Source organism: Heteronotia binoei, chromosome 2 (genome assembly GCF_032191835.1).
Source record: "Heteronotia binoei isolate CCM8104 ecotype False Entrance Well chromosome 2, APGP_CSIRO_Hbin_v1, whole genome shotgun sequence".
NCBI lineage: Eukaryota > Metazoa > Chordata > Lepidosauria > Squamata > Gekkonidae > Heteronotia > Heteronotia binoei.
The window spans coordinates 102,413,337-102,436,874 of record NC_083224.1 but is presented as its reverse complement, the minus strand read 5'-3'; the positions used below and the strand labels follow the sequence as shown (position 1 = coordinate 102,436,874).

Sequence of the window (23,538 nt, the reverse complement as noted above, 5' to 3'; positions counted from 1 at the left end):
CAGCAACTGATGGTCGACTGTGTCGAACGCCGCTGACAGGTCCAACAACATAAGTGCTGCCGAACCGCCTCAATCCAGATATCGCTGGAGATCATCCACCAGGGCGACCAGCACTGGCTCCGTCCTATGACCTGGGTGAAAGCTGGACTGGTGTGGGTCTAGGATAGAAACGTCCTCCAGAAAGCTCTGTAACTGTAGCGCTACTGCCCTCTTGATAATTTTACCCAGAAAGGGTAAATTCGAGACTTGCCGGTAGTGTGCCAATTCAGCCGGGTCTTATGTTTTGCCCAGTTTATCCTTTCTGGAGTTAATTGTTTGAATCCTACTACTTTTTAAAACCAAGTGTGAAACCTTCTTCCAGTGCAAAGAACAACTTCTCCTGGAGGAAGCTCAGAGTTTAATGGCAGACTACAACCTACTATTTTTGTCTATCAAAGATTAGGTCTACTCCCTCATTGCTGTTTGTTTTGACTTTGTTCTTATCAATTAATTAGGTTGATCATATAATTAAAACTGTTATCATATAATGAAAATTATCAGCCCTATTTGTTAGTAAAGGAGCTGAATCTGAGGGAACCATTAGCTGAGTAGCCTATCATTGCTAGTTTCCAGAGTGTCTTCTGCTAACAATATCTGTATGCTGGCTTTCTTTGACAGATTTATACAAACTTACTGCAGAGTTGCTTGGTGAAGGGTCCTGTGCCAAAGTTCAGGGAGCTGTCAGCTTGCAAAATGGGAAGGAGTATGCAGTTAAGGTAAGTATAGTTTTTAAAAGCTTTTTATTGCTTAGAATTATTATGGACTGGCTTGGGAAGCATACCCAGGAATATCTGAGAAATAGAGATGGTCTGATATCTGAAAAATTCATAGACTGGGGATGGATTTTAAATGTTAAGTTGTTAAATATTGAGGCAAGCATCACTTCCTTTGGTGAACATGCATTTCTTTTATGATGCTATGGGTTAAACTAACTGTATGTGTAGACACATGTCCACCTATTTCTTTCTGTAGCTGAGATTGGGGATCTTAAAAGGTCTCCCATTTCTGCTTTAGGCATGAGTAAGTGGATGGATATAAATACACATGGATCCTCCTGTTATTTGCCACTTCTGACCAAATGAGTTATGAAAACTTTGAAACAACACAAACACCTATTCTTCAAAGGTGAAGCTGAAATGAGCACATAAAGAATCTCTGACTGCCTGTAGTTGCTTAACAATGTGTATGAAGTAAATGAGGTGGTTTGTGTAGTTTTCCTTGTGTGTATTAAGGTGGGGATTACATAAGGACACAAAAAGAGCCCTGCTGAGTTTTCCTTTACTTTTGTAACCCAGCCTTGTTACTCTGCATTTAGAAACTCACTTTATTGTTGTGCAGTCATGTAATGTTGCATGTTGTCAGCACTTTTGATTCTCTGTATTGTACTGCCCTTACTGCATCGTTTTCAGTTGTAATTTTTCTTGTACCTCACTGGGTGGGGACTGTACATGATGGAAACAACATACTCATTTTCCAACCTTAGGTGCTCCTCCATATGTTTCCATCTTACACTTATCAGCATGAAATAATATAATGTCTAAATTATTCAAAAGGCCAATAGTGTGCATGCATGCTTCAGCAACTGCTTAACTTTTTAATCTATAGCTGTGCATAGCAAGCAGTGGATGGTGCTTTGGGTTTTTGTAGGTGCTTAGTGAGCATTGCTTCAACTGTTGAACATATTATTTATATAATACAAACAGTTTTCTTATGAAATGTACATTTTAAAAGTATAACATATCAGTTACGAAACTACGTAGATCCAGGTGGGCAGCTGTGTTGGTCTGAAGCAGTAGAACAAAGTAGGAGCCCAGTAGCACTTCTAAGACCAACAAAGTTTTATTCAGAATGTAAACTTTCATATGTATGCATACTGCATCAGACAATGGAATGGGGTACAGTGAACAGAGCTACTTGAAGCTGGTGGGCAGTGGTTAAGAATGCTAAGTGGTACAAAATTAGAATCCAATGGCAAAATAGTGAAATTAACAAATTGAAAGAACATTTGGTCTTGATAGCATTTGTGTGGGAAACCAATAAAACAGTAACATGTCAGAATGGGAGAATGAGGCAATAAATGTCTGTTAATTGCTCTTTTGCTAGCAAGTTTGGGTTAACTGAAGACATGTCTTACTCAGAGGTGTTCCTGTCTACCTAATTTACTTTTTAACATGTAACATACATTATGAACATCATTCTAGTTTGCCATTAGAAAAAAATACATTAAAATATTGTGGCAGGTCGGTTTAGTATATGTAATTAGATAAACAGCCAATATCCCTTATTTGAGTATGTTAAAAAAGACATTTATTCTGATACACTATTCTAAAAGAGAAATACATTGGAATACTGTGGATATATAGCTATACTTGGTGAGAGTGAGTTTAGCATTGGGTGGCCAACGGTAGCTCTCCAGATGTTTGTTTGCCTACAACTCCCATCAGCCCCAGTCAGCATGGCCAATGACTGGGGCTGATGGGAGTAATATAATAATAATAATATAATAATAAATTTTTATTTGTACCCCGCCCTCCCCTGCCGAAGCAGGCTCAGGGCGGCTAACAATACAGGCAAAAAACAGTTGTAGGCAAAAAACATCTGGAGAGCTACCGTTGGCCATCCCTGGCATATATAATGAGATAAAAAACCAATATCCCTGTTCAGTCCCAGGGAAGTGTTTGTTCCAAGTTTCATAATAATTTGTAATTCAGGAATTTTCCTTTCCATTCTGTTTTTGAAGTTCCTTTACAGTAAAACATCTACTTTGAGATCACCCATTGAATGCTCTGGAAGGTTACTTGTCAGTCATCATTTGCATCTAATGTTCATGTTGTCTGTAAGATGATTGAATATTTTATTCATGCCGCAACAAATCCATTTACATTTGGGGTCTCTGTAAAAATTGAACTCATAGCTGAGGTTCTCAGAAACAAAACTATCTGAATTATTCCCATTGTATATCCTGAACAAATCAAATAGCTGAAGAGTGGACCTTCTGTGGCTGTCATAAGCATTTTTGTGTTGGAATTTTTTTAGTATGAGGTTATTATTATATAACAACCTGTGATTTGAAGGTGTGTGTGCATGTTGTCCTTTTCGAGTTCCTTATTGAAATAATAGAACATTGCACACTAACAATTTATTTTATTTTTAAATCTTTCAACACTCCTGTTGAGGAATGGGAGAACATAAGAGAAGCCATGTTGGATCAGGCCAATGGCCCATCCAGTCCAACGCTCTGTGTGTGTGTGTGTGTCTCTCTCTCTCTCTGTATATATATATATATATATCTGAAGAGTGACTATACACACACACACACACACACACACACATATATATACACACTGTGGTTTTCTTCATTGGAAATCTCTCTCGGCTTGGCTTCGCGAACGAAGATTTAAGAAGGGTGCAATAGTCCACGTCTGCTGCAGGCTCGCTGGTGGCTGACAAGACCAATGAGGGACTTCATTGGAAATAACGAAGCAGAATTATGCCTGTATGATGCCTCTCACCTGTGATCATTAAGTTAACAAGTCTGGGCTGCAAGAAGTCTAGTGAGAAAGTTAAGCTATGCATATTACAAAGTTAAGCTATGCATATTACAAAAAAATGTGATGTAAATATGCCTAGGTGCTGAATCATCCTAAGTACATTTGAATATGTTAGACTTGTATAATGCCACAAAACATCTTGCATTTTCAAATAACAAAATCAAACCTGTTTAATTCTTTAAAATATAAGAAAATTATTGGGAAAATGCTGCCAAAACTGTCCAGGTGAATTTCTCACTTTAAAAACCAGTTTTCTATTTTTCTAACAGATAATTGAAAAAAGTGCTGGGCGTAGCCGGAGTCGGGTATTTCGGGAAGTGGAAACATTGTATCAATGTCAAGGTAACAAGTAAGTAACTGTTGCAGCACTTAACAATATCTTTACACATTATAAGAATTATTTTTCATCTTCTTGGCTTTTGTGTAGTCCCTTGTGCTGGCTCTTCCTACATAAACCGACATGTGACTGGGGAGAAAGCCCCTTCCCTCAGTCCTTCCTTTGTTGCCATGAAGTTAGGATGTGCTGTATTTTTTCCCTCTCTGAGGTGAAATTTGCTTCTGAGGAGAATTTTTCTCTTCAGTTGGACAGAGGTTATTGGCGAGAGGAGTTTGCTGATCTTCTTGCTGTTTGTGTTCCATCATTTCTTTCATTGGTGATTTCATTGGGGAAAAAAGGTTGTCACCTCAAATTTAGTCTTCACAGTTGCCTTCTTCAGAATATGTACCAAATATGGTACCAAGATGACATAATTGGACAAACCCTCCCTGTGCCTGTTGTGTCTGGGTGAATCCCATAATGTCAGTGTTTGTGAGGCTTGCAAGCAGTTTACCCTGAAGGTCTATCATAGGAGAGCCTCCTGACTGAAAGTGGCACTATAGGAGACGGTTGCATTGCCCTGTTGAAGGAGAAAAAGAAGGCCTTTGCACCCTCTGTAGTGTCTGCACAGTCAGCGTCTTCCTCAGATCTGACCTCCTGACTTGTTCTTAGGTCAGCTTCTGTTCCAAGAAGCACTTTTGAACAGCCTCTGAAAAAAGTCAAAGTTGACTTGATATTTTATTAAAGTATCAAGACATCTTCAAATAAGAATATTCTGTTTTGTTCTTCAGTGTGCTGTGTTTTAAATATGTAGGGGAAAAACTGAACACAGTTTATCCTTTCTTTAAAGGAACATTTTGGAACTAGTAGAATTTTTTGAAGATGATGCAAAGTACTACCTTGTCTTTGAAAAGCTGCTTGGAGGTACAGTATGTACATAATGTTTGTGTGCATGTGTTCATAATAAATTGGCTTTGCAAACTGTTGGTTTATAAGACTTTAAACTTCTGAGAGAAATGATCAGAGTGAAAATGTAATACAAAGACTTTTTGGTATTATGTACATTATTCATTTTGTCCTGTGTAAAGTGCATCTTCAGAGATGATGTATATCGATGTGTCTAGACATCCACTGATTATCCAGTCTCAAAGCTTCAAAGATTAGAGTTAATAAAATCAACAAAGAATAATTGTAGTCGAAGGAGGGTGGTTAAGTTGGGTCAGGATTTAAAAAATGAAGGCATTAAAGCACCAATTTTTTCCTTGCTGTAATTTACATCCTGAAAATCAAAGTCATTGTACTCTACTATGCAACTGTAATGAACAAACATTCCTCAGCAGTGCTAAATTTATAAGTAAACAACACAGCTGTATTGTCCACAACCTGATTCTGCCTTACATGCCTCTTCTGAGACTCATTTACTATTTCCCTTTATGTTAATTCCAAAATCTTGTTCTATAAAAAATGTTATATAGAAATTTGGGAGTGTGTGTCTTAGAAATAGCAAGTTTTAGCCCTCATGGTTGTGGAGAAAAGCTTGAAAATGTGTGATAGTAGCTGCTGATGGCATGAGAGGAATAATGTTGGTTTTCTGCAGTCTGAATACATTCATTTTCTCCATGGCTACTCTGCTCTTTCTTTGTTTTCATACCACTTTGGTATAAAAAGAGCACTCAATAATAATAGGGATAATAAAACCTAGATAAATACTCATTGTTTGCATAATTACTATCAGTAGCAAGCTCTATGCTGAACACAGCTTGCTATTTTAATCTAGAAGAGTGGCAGTATTAAAGCAATAATAAGTAAGAATTTTGTGCCTTAAAGATAAACAAGTTTTTTATTTTAGCATAAGCTCTTGCAGACTGAAGTGCACTTCATCAGATGCATACAAGTGGACTCCAGTCCACAGTGTTAATGCTAGAATAACTTGTTACACATTAAGATTCTGCAAGATGCCTCCTTCTGTTGCTTAACATAGTTCCTCTGTATGCATTAAACTTAGCTAAAGGAAATGCTATACTTTATTTCCCAAGATGGTAGATAAAATTGTCTCTGCCATCTCACTGCCCCCCCAACACACTTATGATGAGAAGCAAATATAAATAGATTCCTATATTCTGTAGTGTGAACAGGAAAGGGAAAGGATGCACTTTGTAAAAGTACATACCCCCCCACACACACAAACACAAACCCTGAACTAGTCATGTCAATGACAGCAGAAGAGCAAGAGCCTCTTGCCTGAACTCTTCTCAACCTTTCCCCATTGTTGGTGTCCCCTCTCTTTCAGTTCTCCTCCCCACATCCTTTTTTTCCTGCTTCCCTCTTTTTGCAGTCTTACTGCTTTCTTTCCTCTTTTTCTTCAATAAATAGTTTATTCCAGGGCTTTTTTTGAGCAGGAACACAGTTCCAGCTGGCTTGGTGTCACAGGGTGTGGCCTAATATGCAAATGAGTTCCCGCTGGGCTTTTTCTACAGAGGAGCCCTATGCAAAGCAGTTGTGTCAGAGGGTATGCAAATGAGTTCCCGCTGGGCTTTTTCTACAAAAAAAGCCCTGGTTTATGCAAAATAAGGGTTTGTAGAAAATAAGGATCTGTAGCCCATTTGGTGTAGTGGTTAAATTTATGAACTCTTTGTATGGGAGAACCAGGTTTGATTCCCCACTCCTCCACTTGCAACTGCTGGAATGATCTTGGGTCAGTCATAACTCTCTCAGAGCCTCTGCTCAAGAACAGTATCTGTCAGAGCTTTCTCATCTCCACCTACCTGACAGGGTGTCTGCTGTGGGGAGGGGAAGGGAAAGGAGGTTGTAAGTCACTCTGAGACTTCAAATGAAGGGGGGGGGAGAATATAAATCCAGTCTCCTCCCCATCCCCCACATCTCTCCTTATCCATAGTTTCAGCTGGGACAGGTAGTGAAACAGCATTGTGAGTGAATGACATGAGCACACCATACTCTCATGCAATACTTCCTCTAAGCTGTGGAGTCTTGTAAGCAAAAATTTTACTTTATGAGCTACTGACATTAAAGTTCTAAGCTATTGCATAAATTAGTTTGCTCTGGGGCTATTTTTCCTGAGCTAAGACAAGAATGTGTGAGCCAGAGGTTAAACTGTGAGTTAGCGCACATTAACTTAGCTTAGAGGGAACACTGGTCTCATGGTGACCTCCATCACTCACCTGAGTTCTTGATCATGCAGAAGCACAGTTCATGCAGTCCTTGTCATTTTGAATTATTCCATTCATGCTAGTATCTGTCTGAAAGGTTAAAAGTGAATTCCATGATACTATTTCAGCACCACTCGTGCCTGAGCTTATAGACCGAAGCTTTAGTGTTTTTTCAAATTTCCTGTTTTCTGCAGACCCTTATTTTGCATGAACTATTTATTGATGCAGCCGGTTAACCTACCAAAAAACACAATAATTCTGGCCTGGCTGGTGTTGAGATCAGAAATATTGATATTTGGTTTGTATTGAACACATTGGTTCAGATCTGTGGAATGTTGGACTCTAGAATCCCTTTCAGATGCCTTTGTACTAAAAAGCACCAGCTTGTCCTCTTTCTTCACAGGCTCTATCCTGGCCCATATACAAAAGCAAAAGCACTTTAATGAGAGAGAAGCCAGCAGGGTAGTGAAAGCTATTGCCTGTGCTCTGGATTTCCTCCACACAAAAGGTAAAATACAAACCCTTCATTCTACTAACTCATTAACATTGCTTATCTTTCAGGTCAGACAAGATCAAATTCATATAAAGAATTCAGCATGAAACCTTGAAATCATGTTAAAAGCTTATTGTTTTCTCTTGTGGAGACATAATATAGGATCTCTGGCAATATTATTACTGTCTTTGTGCAGCAGTTTCTGAAATTAGTAGAGATGAGCATGTTCTGTGCATGAGTTGAGTCAGATGCAATGATTCAGGCCATGTACATGTCACTTGCAAAAGCCTGATTACTGACTTCATGCCTGAAGTTGTCTGATAGTCAACTAAGTTTATGTGTTATGAAGGAGGCTGGGCAGATTTTTGGATGAAGACCAGTACGCCTTAAATTCATTGAGGTCAGGGTATCTTATGACTGGCTTTTTCAGAGTTCCAATCCATGACTACAGATGTAGGTTGAATAGATGTATATGCAGTTCTAGAGTGGCAGAGGTTGTGCTGCACTGTTTCTTATTCTGCTTCCTTAAACAGATGTAAGACCTTAAGTGGCTTCTGCAAATACTAGTGAGGGAAGTTGATGCAGTGTCTGGAGTGCTGAAAATGGCAACATCTTTCAGCAGTCATTTCCTGTGCCATCAGAAGATGAATGGCATCTTTTCTATGTGCAAAATAAGAGCCAAGAGTATGATATATAGATCAGCTGACTCTTAGATGTGGTTCTGAATTATTTGCAGTTGAGTCGGACTCGACTGTGCAACTAAAAAATGAACATAGCAGCTGCATGTTTTTGCTGTGTCTGATGTTTGTCCAGTCACTTATTTAAGAAATACACAATTAAGACATAAAGCAAAGTTTACGATCATTATAACTTTTCAATGGTGGCTATAAAGGTAGGAAGGCTTCCACTTTCACAGGCATTCTGGGGGGCTAAATTGCACATGGCCTAACAGATGATGCAATCTTGGCACCTGCAGGTGGCTAGAAAAGGTAAGACACGTGGAAGAGTGATAGGGAAAATCCCATCCTCCTGATTCCTACTCTCTTGTTTTTTCTGCTGTTATTGATGTTTCTTGTAGGATAGGAACTGATGAGGTGCCCATCTCTCCCTGCTGAGGGGAGTCTTAGAGCTTTCAGTTCCAAGCCCACTGTCCCCCAGCAATTGGTTTGCAGTGTTACACAGGGTTGCCTAGCAATTTGCAGGGTAGTAACCAGGATTCGTGGCGTAGCGTCACAAGAACTTTGTTGGCATTTATCTTCTTTAGAGTTTTTAAAAAAACATTTTAGGTTTTCCTGCTTTTTCCTCCATGTCCATCCTGGCGTCATTTATGGTTTTTTTAATTGTAGAGCCAGGTTCAGAATTAGAGATGCAGATTAGTCCACAAAGCTGTTTTCTATTTTGTGGCAGTGAATTCCAAGATAACTAGTTGAAGCTGGGTTGTAAGAATACCTGTCCCGATAAGGCAGTTATGATACCTCTGAGATAGACATAGGCCTTTTCTTTTTCACAATCAGAAGCTGAGTTTTGTTAGCATTTTTATGTTAACTAGTACTAGCTAAAGGAAAATTATATTTAATGGGCAACAATTCTTTTATTGATCAAGCAAGTGACCACTTTCAGCAGCTGTTATTGTGGTGCTATATTTACTTCTTACTCTAAGAAATCATTTATTTTCTGGTACCACTTTAGCAACAACTGTCTAGCATGCAGTGAAGTTAACATTGCATGAAGCTATAGAATCTGAGGAGCAAAACTGGCTTGCCTGTTGGAGAAATTAATATCTAGAAATGCCATAGCTGAACTGAATAACTTGGTATGCGACAAAGAAAGTGTTTGAACATAACTATTTAATTAGGGATTGTATAGCATAGTTAAAGGACTATCTGGACAGAGAATGGGGAGGGAATGGAAAATTTCCTCCTAAGATGCAGCCCATTTTTGCGTTAAAGGTATAGCATACTTGGAGGGAAGGTAATGTTGCCTTGTGAAATAACTCTGAAACGCAGTAAGTATTGTTAAAGTAACTGCAAATGTAAGTATCAGCAGCTTTGGAATCTAGTGACTCGCTTGTTTATTTTTAAAATGACCCTTGTCAATTGTGCTTGCTCATGTGAAGAATTGATGAGCAGTGACAAATAACCATGACAGAAAATACTTTTGAAGTGGCTGCTGAGATGCTGTGGGAAGAAATGTTTGCAGAGTAGTCATCTGTAATATTTCTGATTTCTCATTTAGTTTATGATTCCGCTGTGTAGTATTAAAATACTTAATAAGCGATGGCATACAGGCTATTAAACAAGAAGGTGAAGTATTTGCTACATATGACAATTAAGATCCATGGAAGATCGTAATTTTACCAGTGCATGGTTCATGTGGTTTTTCTACTAGACATCTTATTTGAGATCTCTGTAGTACATAGCATACTTAAAGAAATTTGCTTGTAGTCTGTGGCTTTAACAGACCTTTTACATATTTGCTCAACATTTAACCTTTAAATGATACTCAGTGACTCAAATGACATGAAAGTAAATGCCGCATCATTAAAGTCAGTGGTGATGGGGGTTCTTAGGTAGAGGCATCAAATTTGCAGCATAGCTGCTGAAGCACATAAGGGGGAAATTACCATCAATTGACTTAATTATGGTGGAACCTCTTACCAGCCCAAATCAGGCTCAAAGAATCTTGCTCACTTTCAGCAGTTCCAGGATCCCCAATCTGCTGCAGTCTCAGAAAGACTTCCTTCACACCAAGGCGATTTTTCCAGCTAGGGTCTTTGTCAATTCTCTTATAAACCCCCTGCTACCCCACTGGCAAAAAGAGGGCTCTTTGACAGAGGACATTAATTTCAAGGCAGGAATGACGAAAGCTGGAGACCAGAGTGGCTTGGCTCAGGGTCCTGATTCACCTTTCTACCTGAACCCAGCTTCAGAGCATCTCCTTCTTGCAGAGGCATCACTAGGGTGGGTTGCACCCTGGGGTGTAACTGATTCAAGTCACCCCCCCCCCATTGGGCATCACCCCTTTTGGAGGGCTGCGTCACCCCCTCCGCACACAACCCCGCCCCTCCCTCATCCACCCTCTGGTCACATGACCAGCCCCCGTAATCCAAGATACCAGTTTTGCAGCATTTAAGTTTCCCCCACTCACCCACACGCTTTTAGCTGAGCCGGCGGCAGCGCGGCCCCGGTTTCAGAATCCCGGTCAGCCCACACACAGCAGCAGCATTCTAGTCCCAGGGCCAGCCCCTTCCTGTTGGGGGGGGGTCATGGGTCAGTGCCTGGGGCCAATGAGAATGCTCTGGGGGAGGGCCGATGGCCCCCTTGGCCCCGCCCTAGTGACGCCGCTGCCTTCTTGAGAACTCCATAGAACAGGATCTAATTAACTCTTTCACAGCTCTCCCATCTATGGAACAACTTGCAATCACAACTAAACTCTTAAGTGTTGAGGGACAAACTTTTGAAAACAAAAAGTGATCACACACAACAAGTATCTAACCTGCTCATGATGCCCAACACTCTTGAGAATGGTTCAGCTTTATCAGTCCCTCTAACTCCTCTCATTTCTATGGAGGTAGACCAAAGGAAAACAGGAGTAAACCACTCACCCTTCCAACAAGTGAATCCTGAAGAGAAGACTGATTTAATTTCCTCCATAGAAGGCAAATTGGATCTCAAGGAGAACCTTGAGTCATCAACACAAGCTGAAGTTCATACGTCTCCAGTAATTGCTGAGAACCCCCTTCTGAGCAGCAATAGTGAGATCGTGTGGCCAAATACAAGTCAACTAATTAAGAACATCTCGAACTGCTTGGGTAATGGATCTGTGTTTCATGATACCAATAGCACCCTTGAACAACTAACTAGAGAAGACTGACTCACCACCCCTTTCATACTCTCGCCATCCAAACCCTTCACCATTCTGGATATTAAGATCATCTCCTGGAATGTGGCCAGCTGGCAGAATAAGGCTAAGGATGCTGAGTTTATAAGATATCTTAAGGGGTTTGATGTTATACTACTACAAGAAACCTGGACTCCACACCAGATCCAACTAGAAGGGTACAAGTCCTATTCCCTCCCAGCCTTCAGGAGTAATGACAAGGGGTCATTTTCAAAGAGGATAGTCTATACTTGTCTTCTCACATTTTGCCTTGGAACACATCACTCTACAGGCAAACATCTCTATGGTGCAGGTCGTCAAGCTTCTCAAAAAATTCTCCTTAATTATTGTGAATATAAATGTACCACCCTCTCTAGATAAGCTAACTCTTTTGCAATATTGGGAACACTTGACCACACTCATGGAGGGATTAGAGAGGAAATTTCAAACTACAGAAATAATTTAATGCTAGGGTAGGGAAGGACTGTAGTATATTTTTAAAGCCCTTGATTTTAACCAAGACTACACCCTTCCACCCATTTTCTCCTATCCAAGATACTCCAAGGATAGCCTTCCTAATTCAGCAGGCATCTGTCTTACCAAATTCTGTATGCAATACAACAGAATTTGGTTAAACGTTTGATTGGCTATCCAAATTCAGGAGAATTCACCTTTGTCTCCCCGAGGGGCTGTAGCATAATTAATTACATTTTAATCTCTCCTTTATTGAAACCTTATGTCAAAGATTTTACATTGGGGGATTTTATTATTAGTGACCATTTTCCCCTCACTTTGACTCTTCAAATTGGTTTTCACAGTTATCCCTCCTGTAACTCCTGACTTATTGCCCAGAATTCCATGGAACGATCACACAGTTTGGAAAACCCAACAGCTCTTCAGATCTGGTCCCGCTGTAGAATACAGATTCTCTTTAATATGTGCATCTGACCCTAATGTATCTATATCAACTTACAATTCTTTAACATCTTATATCTCTGAATCACTGAGTGTCAGATCAGGGTGCCCAAGCAGAGGTGCAATTATTCTAGTAAATTCTACACACCGATGGTTCAACAGAGAATGTAAAGAAACAAACTCTTCTGCGTAAAGTTTCAACCAATACCGCAATTCAAAGGCCCTGACCTTGCCATCACAATACTTTGTGCTTAAGACTCAGTTGCACCACCTTATCACAAAAAAGAGGCACAATTATATTAAAACTCAATGGGAAGAGCTATACCATGCTACTGCCTTAAAAAATTCTAATAAGTTCTGGGCCATAGTCTCGGGTGCATTCTGGGCCGATGACCCATCTATGTCTGCCATTTCCTCTTATGTTTGGTTTCAGCACTTCTCAGTTATGTTCCATCAAGATCTAACTTGTGCTGAACTCTGATTTTCCTCTAGCCGATTTACCTGACTGGCCTCCTGTCCCTCCAGAGGAAATAAAAGAATTAATTATACAACTGAAATTAGGAAAGGCTCCTGGCCTGGATGCCTTTTCCTCAGAAATCTTAAAATTAGACCCAGACTGGTGGGTTTCTCCCCTTGCATCTCTGTTTACAATTGTAGATCGAACTGGCATAATTCCCTTGGCATGGTTGAATGCTATAGTGGTACCGCTATACAAAAAAGGTGATCACACTAACCCTGCCAATTACAGGCCGATTAGCCTACTCTCCATCATTGGCAAGCTTTACTCCAAACATCTATTAGTCAAGCTCAATCTCTGGATGTTGCAGGAAAAAATTCTAGGCCCTGAACAGTTGGGATTCTGCAAAGGGAAGACCACTTTAGACCACTGCATTACCCTATCCCATCTAGGGTAACAAGTACACTGTGCATAATAACCAGAAATTATTTGTTGCTTTTTTAGATTTAAAAGACACATTTGATTCAGTTGACAGGGACCTCCTCTGGATTAAGCTAGATAAACTAAACATGGATAAAAAACTCCTTATGCTTATTAAGAGATTACACACTTCTACCACCTGCCAGATCAAATGCTCATTAGCAGGCAACCTACCATTGAAGATTGCTGCCAATAAGGGTGTCAAACAGGGTTGCATTTTGGCTCCCTTTTTATTCAATCTCTTCCTTAATGACCTGGCTATTCAGTTGTCTGGTTCTGACTGCCATAGTCCAAAACATGGTGCATTACATGTACCCTTGTTACTTTATGTTGACGATAAAGTGCTGTTGTCCTGCTCTAGAGTCAGCTTAAGATGTCTGTTGTCCCGTTGTGTTCTGTATTTTACTAGTAATAAGCTCCAGCTCAATTACGAGAAGTCCAAAATCTTAGTTTTCTCAAAAAAGTGGAGACTTTACAAATGGGTTATTGATGGTAAAGAGATAGACCAAGTCAAGTATTTTAAATACTTAGGTGTTTATTTTCAATATAATGTGACTTGATCTACCCATCGCAAGTATGCAGTGAAGATAGCTAACATCAGTGCATCTGCCATAGCTCGCTTTTTTATGGCAGAGGTAACCAATTTGTGCCAGCTGCCATAAAAATATCCAAAACAAAGTGATTTCACAACTTCTGTATGGCATCCCAATCTGGATTGGATCTTATGAAGGTGCTATCGAACGTGTCCAATCCAAATTCTTGCGTAAAATTCTGGGCATGCCAAAATGTGTCCCATATGCAGTTATCTGCTTAGAAACTGGCATGTCTTTAATGGTTACTAGTGCATGGCTCTTGACCTTCAAATTCTGGCTACGCTTGTACTACAACTCTGAACCGGGGAGCTATATCTCTCAAATGCTCTCTGAATTTAATTTGTCAAATTGGTCAGCACAAATTGAGAGAAAAATAAAAGCAATGGGTTTATCCCTAGAACTATTGTCCATGTTGTCCTTCACCACTGCAGTCCAACAAATTAAAAACAGGTTGCTAGATATTATAATAATAATACTTTTTATTTATATCCCGCCCTCCCCGCAAAGCAGGCTCAGGGCGGCTCACAAAACGTAAATACAATGTACAGTAAAACCATATACAATAATTACAATTTCAATTATAAAATCATCCTTAAAATCATTAAAACTTACATTAAGATTAACATTATGGTACTATAGTTAAGATCTTCCATAAAATCCAGTGACTAAAACGTAAAACATATCCAGCAGGACTTTCTTGGCTTGGTATTAAGTGAAGGCTATTTTAAAGAGGTGGGTCTTGCAGGCCCGTACCTCCTCCGGGAGTTGGTTCCACAGTAGGGGAGCTGCTATGGAGAAGGCCCGATCCTGGGTGGTCTTCAATCTGGCCTCCCTTGGCCCAGGGATATTCAGCTGGTTCTTTCCAGCTGACCTCAGCACTCTCTGGGGTTCATACGGGGAAAGACGGTCCTTCAAGTAGACAGGTCCTCGGCCATATAGGGCTTTAAAGGTAATAACCAGCACCTTGTAACAAACTCAGTACACCACCAGCAGCCAGTGCAGTCCGCGTAGCCCCGGCTGTATGTGCTCCCATCTTGGGAGCCCCAACAACAGCCTAGCCGCTGTGTTCTGCACCAGCTGCAGCCGCCGAGTTCTGCACAAGGGCAGCCCCATGTAGAGGGCGTTACAGTAGTCCAGTCTCGAGGTGACCATAGCATGGATCACCGTTGCTAGGTCCTGGCGCCCAAGGAAGGGGGCCAACTGCTTCGCCTGTCGAAGGTGAAAAAACGTGGACTTGGCAGTGGCCGCTATCTGTGCCTCCATTGATAATGAAGGTTCCAGAAGAACCCCCAAGCTCTTGACCCTCTTCCCCTCCCAGGGCACCACGGCCCAAGCAAAGGGCCTCTGTCTTCGTTGGATTCAACTTCAACCCACTCAGCCTGAGCCAACCTGCCACGGCCTGCAATGCTAAGTCCAGGTTTTCCGGGACGCAGTCAGGCCGGCTGTCCACTAGTAGATAGAGCTGGGTGTCACCTGCATATTGGTGGCACCCAAGCCCAAATCTCTGGGCAATCTGGGCAAGGGGGCGCATATTGAGCGCCAAGACCTATACAGTCTGGCTAAGAAAACTTGTTCCCCACTGAGTTTTGAGATCTCTCTTAGTACAGGGAAAATGGCCTCATATCTATCCATCTTGCAGGTGCCACAGCGGCATAGAGCTTTTTCCCTTGCCAGATGCCACGCCATGCCCTCTGCCATTCTTTATGGCAGATTTAACAAGACAGCCTACTCAGTCAGATACTGTCTCTGTAACCAAAAATGTGTGGAGTCAGTTACTCATATTCTTCCTTATTGTAATTTGTATACAGATCTTCGTCACGAGTATTTACATCCTCTTTTAGTTAGCATGGTTGATTGTTCTGATGCACTTAAGGTCTATAATCTTTTGAACGATACTTTATCTAATGTCACTGAGAAAGTGACTAAGTTTCTTTATTCTGTTTTAAAGGCATGTCAGAGGATCTCATAGAAATTGTTTGTTTATGCTTTTCCTGATGTATATGTATGCAATTGTTCCATTTTATCTTTTTTTAAACCAATTTGCTCTGATATATACATCTATATATTTTATGCCAATAAAGGCTAACTTAACTAACTTAACCTTTAAATGATACTCAGTGACTCAAATGACATGAAAGTAAATGCCGCATCATTAAAGTCAGTGGTGGTGATGGGGGTTCTGAGGTAGAGGCATCAAATTTGCAGCATAGCTGCTGAAGCACATATTCAACCTGTGCTGCGCCAGCTACACTGGCGATCCCTGGCCCTAAAGAGGTCTAGCTGTACTCAACGACGGCTCGGACTTTTTTAGTCCTGGCCCTGACCTGGTGGAACTCTCTGCCAGAGAACATCATTGCCCTACAATCTTTTACAGTTCAACAGGGCCTGTAGGGCAGAGATATTCTGCCAGGCTTTCAGTTAGGATAACAACAGTTGCCGGGATGGCACCTCTCCCCACCCCGTAGGGGTCCCTTACTGCTGCCTGCATCTGGAAATCTAGGTCAGAAAATTTTAATAGGATGCCATTAGAATTTGTAATTTTTATTTTAATTGGTTTTAAGTGTTGTATTTATAAATTATGTTGTACATCACCCAGAGACTGGCTTGGTCGGGATGGAGTGATTCATCAAGTCAAAGGTATAAATAAAATAAAAATAAAATAACTAAAGGTTAAATCTGATAACTTTTGAAGTACAAGCAGAGGGGAGGGGCATATCTGCAAAAACAGCAGAACACAGTGCCAGCCTACTAGTGCCTAGCAGCAGAACACAGTGCCATTGTGGCAAATGCCAACTCAACAGGTCAAGCACAGAATCACAATCTCAGATCAGTAGTCCTACATTGAAACCAGAAGCACACACACAGTGAAACACACACCTCCCAAAAAACCCAACCTTCTAGAAATTAAAGGGAAGAAATACCAGAGGGGGAAGGTGGGGAAAAGGACTTAAGCAAAAAGCAACCAAAGCAGAAAGAAGGCCTCCCCACCTACCATCAGGTCTAGACAATACCAAACTCCACACAAATATCTGCAAGCCTCAAAAAACCAGGAATAAAACCTAAGAATAAACCCAAAGGAAACAAAAAAGGGGCCTGAGGCCCTTGGCCTCACCTCCCCCACACATCCACCATGCCCAAACATTAAAGCAAAACACTCCAAACTTAAACCCAGAAGGAAGTAAAACCTAAGAATGAAACCAGAGGGGGCCAAAAAAGGCTTGATGCCTTTGGCCTGACAACCCCCTCCCCCCCACAACCTACCATCCACCAAACCCAAAGAACAAATGATGGTAAAATAATAAAACTTTTAAAATAGTGTTAAGTCAAGCCGGTTGCTGTCTTTAGTCTTCTCCAGGCAGGCAGGATCTAATCTGAAGTCCACAGCAGAGCCTCTCAGGTAGCAGGAGTTAGGCTCAGAGCAGCAGCTAAAGCCGAAGCCAGCCATACACACTCCAAACCTCTCTCAGCAATGGAGTCTAGCTCTGCCGTACTCCTTTTTTTATGCTCTTTGTCCATGCACAAAAGAACAAACTTCTGTGTTGACTAAAGAGTAGTTGCCCTATTTGCCAAATTGCCACTGCTCCTTTCCCTCTCCCTCCTGTTCCCTGGGAAATGAGTGGGGAAAGCAAGGTGGGGAAAGCCTGACTTCACATTTAAAGCAAGGTGGGGAAAGCCTGACTCCCCATATGTTCCCCAGAGAGCACTGAGATCTAGCTCTCAAAATCTTTTAAATCTTTTAAAAATCCCTGGGCCAAGAGAGGCTAGACTGAAGACAACCAGGGAGCAGGCCTTTTCAGCAATGGCCCCTCGATGGTGGAACCAACTTCCAGAGATGGTGCGAACCCTGCGGGACCTGAATCAATTCCGCAGGGCTTGCAAAACCTTTCTCTTTCAGCTTGCTTTTAAGTTAGAACCTGGCTAAACCGACCTGTAACCATCTAGTCATCTTATGCATGATTGTGATCTATAGCACCTTATAGTACCTGTTTTATCTATTTTAATTAACTTATGTAGTTGAATTGTATTTTTAAAACTCCTGTTTACATTGTATTTTATCCAAATCATGGTATTCCATGTCTGTGAGCCGCCCTGAGCCCGCCTTTGGCGGGGGAGGGCGGGATAGAAAAATAAATTTACTTTACTTTACTTTACTAAAGCCAGCAACAACCTTGCAAAGTTGCATACCTGCAATTCAGTGCCATTTGCAAATGTACTGCACTGATTGGCTCTAAGGCACTACAGTTCCCCCTAAGGTGCTTTTACCAGTAGGCTGCTGAGATGCCTCTTTTCCCCCTCCCTCCTGATACCCTAGAATCCAGAGCAAAAGGTAGGAAAGAGCCCAGGAGGAGAGAAGTGAACGGTAACTTTGTAGCTCTTTAAAGTTTAAACCACTGCACCAGCAGCTATACAGTAAAGCCGAATAATTCAGTATCATCTATGTTGGTAGCCAAATCAGATTATCTAATATGTATTTGGTTTAAGAAATACCTGGAAAATACCAATAAGATTTTCTCTAATATTCTCCAAACACACACCTCTAGTGGCAACTGTGACAGGGTCTCTTGTATTGCTGCTTTCTTCCTTCTGCAGAGTCAGGGTAAAGGTGACGGGAGAGCCATTTCACAAGAAGACTCTGGAAAGAAGCATTTACTAGTAAATTCAAATTCTAGGTGCTGATTTTAACCTTGAATCAAATTCAGGATGCTGGTTTTAACCTTTAAGACCATTCGTGGTTAGGGACCAACATACTTTCGGGACTGCCTCTCCCAATATTCCTCCAGTAGAGCGCTACGCTCAGGCATGAAAAATCTTCTGGTGGTCCCTGGCCACCAGAGAAATACGGCTGTCCTGGGCCAGGGACTTTTTGGCCCTGACCCCCACCTGATGGAACTCTCTTCCTGAGAATATCAATGCCCTGCAGGGTCTACTGCCTTTCTGCAAGGCATGTAAGGCAGAGATGATCCGCCAGGCTTTCAGTTGAGGACAGCCACAGGATAGCAAGTAGTCTAGCACTCCTGGGCTCTCTCCCCCCCCCCCCCCCACCTGCCTTCTAGATGCTTTGGGGAGTTGCAGTTTGAATCTAAACTCTGCCATCTGTAACTGGTTTTTATCTTGGGAGTCTATATTATGCTTTTATTAACTTAATTTTAACTAATACACATTGTGTTTTTACCTTGATGTAAGCCAACCTGAGTCCTGCTCTCAGGGAAGGACGGCCTAAAAGTGTAAAGAATATATAAATAAGTTGGGGAGAGGTTTGAGTACAGCTCATGACTTGCAAAATTTTATATTGCTGGATTTTTCCTGGTTAAAGCTAGCATGTTTAAATACAGCGATTCATATGAAAATATGAGTATATTAGTACAGTATATTACTAATCATTTGTCACATTCTTTAGAGGCTGTTCTATGTGGTACTGAGTTAGTGGCTACATTTTTGAGAATATTCTTTTGGTTTTCCTCTTATGAACAGTAGGTGTGACACCAAGAAACCAATTTCTTTATTTAGTGCATCTTCATCCTGCCCTTCATCCAAGGAGCTTAGGGTGGAACAGTGTTCTGTGCTCCTCCATCTTATCCTTGCAACAACCCAGTGTGGTAGGTTAGGCTGTGTGTGTGTGAGACACGCCTAAGGTCATCCAGCAACTTCATCTCAGAGTGAGGATTTGGGTCTCACAGATCTTACTTTGACACTCTGTTTACACCACACTGTTTCTCCAGAGCTTATGCATAATCCTTTTTTCCAGGCATCAGAGACTTCCATAGAGTCTCACCAGGCACCCAGCTCAGGAAGCCATGCATATAGAAGAGGGGAGGGACTGGGGTGCAGAATTCTGAGGGAATGTTACAAGAGAATATTTGGGGACAGCAAGGAAGACAACCAGGCTTAGATTTGCTCTAGAGAATTTTGGTAGACAATCCAAAGAGAACAGCTAAACCAAAGCTTGTGATCATCAGAAGGAGTCATCTTTGAGATGGGCAAGCCAGGACCTTGGTTAGACAAGAGTCCAGGGAGCTTTTCCACCCACAAGCCTGTTTTTGTTTATTTCTTTCTCCCCTTAGCCTCTTTGCATTAGTTTTTCATCTTGCCTTGTGAGCACCTTTACTCTATGGCTTCTGGGAGGAAATCCCGTTTGCCTTTAATCTGTAGTCACAAGGCAGAGAGTTCAGGCAGCAAAGAAGTATAAATCCTTTATTTATTTCTGCACATTTATATCCTGCTCCTCCCCAAACAGCTCAGAGCGGCTTCCAACAATATTAAAATCACTACAAAAAATGCAATAGCTTTAGCTTTTAGAGTGGAGAACTTCCCTGTGCTCCCTGGTTAGGCAATGTCTTGGATCGTAGACTCTCTGGCAGTTCCTTCTTCCAAGGTGAACAGAGGCATCTAGAATAGAGGAATAGAAACCATACAGCTGCAGCCTGAGCGCAGAGATTGAGGGGGTGGTGATGGCTTGCCCCTAGTCTGTCTTAATTATTTCTAGTTAACTGATATGAGAGCTTTGGCCATGAAGGAAATTAAACTCCAAAAATGATCATTGTTGCATAAGCCTGGTTTTTGGCTTACCTACTGCCACTCAGTATAATATTTTGCTGTGCCTTGAGATTATAGTTGATGAGCAATCTGATTATAATTCTGTTTTTATGAGAACATTGAGAAGCAAACGCTGTTATAGTTTTTCTCTATCTCAGTTTGACAGGACCTCTTTCTTTGTCTTTAGGTATTGCTCATCGAGATTTGAAGCCAGAAAACATACTCTGTGAATCTCACGATAAGGTAGTTCATGCTTTGTAGCTGCTCTATGCTGGTGTGTAGCTGTTTTTCAGGATTAATAATGGTAGAGGGCTAGCTCTGTTTACTGTTGAAGTAAAACAAAGTAACTTATGGCAACTTAAAGATAATCAGCTGTTATTTTGGCATAAGCTTTGGACTACAGCTCACTTCACTATATGCAGGTTCTTGTGAATGGGAAGTTATACTAAAATGAACTTGTTAGTCATCAAAGTCTAATTTACTTCAGGGTTATGTTCATCATCTTGGTGCATTTCCCATTTCAGGTGTCACCGGTGAAAATTTGTGACTTTGACCTTGGGAGTGGAATGAAGCTCAACAGTGCATGTACACCAATAACTACGCCTGAATTGACTACTCCAGTATGTAGCTAAGTACATTCTTCTGTTGTTTAGCTGTGTTGTGGTAATGTAGGAGGAAGGAGAGATGTTAATGAATTGCCTAAAAGTTGTACAAATGTTGGGCATGTCACGCCATTAATGATGATAATTTCTTAAAGTTTTGGCTCTTGCCCTTATCAAAAATTGTCTTCTGAAGATGAACCTCAAACATATTGATTAACTGTCTCCCACTTTTCTTGCATGTTCCGAATAACTAATGTAACCAGCTTCTCTTGCAACTATTTTCTCCTAAGAATAATGGATACAAACTGAGCACTCTGAATGAATCAGTCTTTACCGAGCATTATGCTTCTAACAAATGAAGCACACGTACAGGACCGGCGCATGGGAGTCAGCGAACTAGGATGGTTGAGCTGGGGGGGGGGGCGTTTGCACAGAGGGCTCCTCTTGAGCTCTGTGCAAACGGAGCCATCTGTCCCCACTCAGCCTTCCTGTGCGGCAGGAGGGTTGGGGGGGGGGCGTGGTTCGAACAGAGCGCTCCTCAAGAGAAGCCCTCCGTGCAAATGGGGCCTGATCTGGGCCGGTGCTGGGGGCCCTTTCCCACTGGAGGGCAGGGGACAGAGCCTTGCCTGGGGTGGCAAAAACTCCAGTGCCAGCCCTGCATACATGTGCTCAGGACACTTTCACAATATATGGCTAATAGAAGTTAATTTATTATATCATTGTTTAGCCACTGACCTTAGGTAGTGGGCCCTCCTTTACCCAAAGCCATATTATGGTCACAAAACTAGTTTGGGAGGTATCTGCCTCCTACTTATGGCTTCTTTTGTCTATGTGGAAAAAACAAGTTTAGCTGTAAGCATGGACAGCAGAGGGGGAGAGGAGAGAGAAGTATTTGCTGTGATAAGGATGAAAATGACATGATCTTATAAATAATTCCTGATCTCTTAAGCACAGTTATGGGAGCCCAGTACTATATTTACAGTGCTTTTTGATATTAAGATCTCAGATCACCACCTCTGGCACTGGTACCCTTAGGCAAAATTGGGAATGGTGCTAGACAGGTCTAAGTCAAAGGGAAGGGCTACTTGCAGTAAAATGAGATCAACCTTTAATTGTTTTCTAATTACCTGTTGCACATAAAGCACAGCATCATATGTGGTTTTCCTCTGTAGTAAATCCCGTTTTGCAGTCCTCTTTTATAAATTTGATTTACTTCACTTTTGCATCACTTCACAAAAAGTACTTTACTGCACATTTTGTTGTTCAGTTGCACAGTCGAGTCTGACTCTTTGCTACCCATGGACAAAGTCACGCCAGGCCCTCCTATCTTCCACCAGCCTCCAAAGTCTGCTCAAATTCGTGTTAGTTATATCAGTAAAGCTGTTCAGCCATCTCATCTTTTGCCGTCCCCTTCTTCTTTTGCCTTCTGTCTTTCCCAGCATCAGGGCCTTCTCCAGTGACTGCTCTCTTCTCATTTGGTGGCCAAAGTATTTGAGCTTCAGCATCTGACCTTCCAGGGAACAGTCTGGGTTAATTTTCCTTAGGACTGACTGATTTGATCTTCTTGCAGTGCAAGGGACTCTCTTCTCCAGCATCACAGCTCAAAAGCATCTATTCTTCTGCGCTCGACCTTCCTTATGGTCCAGCTCTCACAGCCATACATTACTACTGGGAATATCATCGCTTTGACTAAATGGACTTTTGTTGGCAGGGTGATGTCTCTACTTTTTAATATACTGCCTAGGTTCACCATAGCTGTTTTCCCAAGACGCAAACATCTTTTAATTTCATGGTTATAGTCACCATCTGCAGTGATCTTGGATCCCAGAAATATGAAGTCCGTCACTGCTTCCATGTCTTCCCCTTCTATTTGCCAAGGTGTGATGGGGCCAGATGCCATGATCTTAGTCTTTTTGATGTTGAGTTTCAAGCCTAAGTTTGTGCTTTTCTCTTTCACCCTCAACAAAAGGTTCTTTAAGTCCTCCTCAGTTTCTGCCATTAGAGCGGTGTCATCTGCATATCTGAGGTGGTTTGTGTTTTTCCCAATAATCTTAATTCCAGTTTGTGCTTCATCCAGGCCAGCATTCCACATGATGCACTCTGCATATAAATTAAAAAAGCAGGGTGACAATATATATCCTTGTCAAACACCCTTTCCTGTTCTAAAACAGGAGAGCCAGCTTGGTGTAGTGGTTAAGTGTGCGGACTCTTATCTGGGAGAACCAGATTTGATTCCCCACTCCTCCACTTGCACCTGCTAGCATGGCCTTGGGTCAGCCATAGCTCTGGCAGAGGTTGTCCTTGAAAGGGCAGCTGCTGTGAGAGCCCTCTCCAGCCCCACCCACCTCACAGGATGCCTGTTGTGGGGGAGGAAGGTAAAGGAGATTGTGAGCTGCTCTGAGACTCTTTGGAGTGGAGGGCGGGATATAAATCCAATATTTTCATCTTCAACTTAAAACAATCAGTTGTTCCATATCCTGTTCTGACAATTGCTTCTTGATCCTTATATAGG

At 41.5% G+C, this 23,538-nt stretch overlaps 1 protein-coding gene across 1 annotated transcript in view; it reads left to right on the top strand.

Moving 5' to 3' along the window:
• Positions 1 to 23,538, top strand: part of MKNK1 (MAPK interacting serine/threonine kinase 1) — a 60,243-nt gene that overhangs the window by 24,516 nt on the left and 12,189 nt on the right. Inside the window, exons 3-8 of the mRNA XM_060231771.1 lie at positions 658 to 755; positions 3,860 to 3,939; positions 4,757 to 4,830; positions 7,477 to 7,581; positions 20,612 to 20,667; positions 20,949 to 21,044. Of these exons, the coding sequence (XP_060087754.1) occupies positions 658 to 755; positions 3,860 to 3,939; positions 4,757 to 4,830; positions 7,477 to 7,581; positions 20,612 to 20,667; positions 20,949 to 21,044 (509 nt within the window). The remainder of the gene's footprint in view (positions 1 to 657; positions 756 to 3,859; positions 3,940 to 4,756; positions 4,831 to 7,476; positions 7,582 to 20,611; positions 20,668 to 20,948; positions 21,045 to 23,538) is intronic.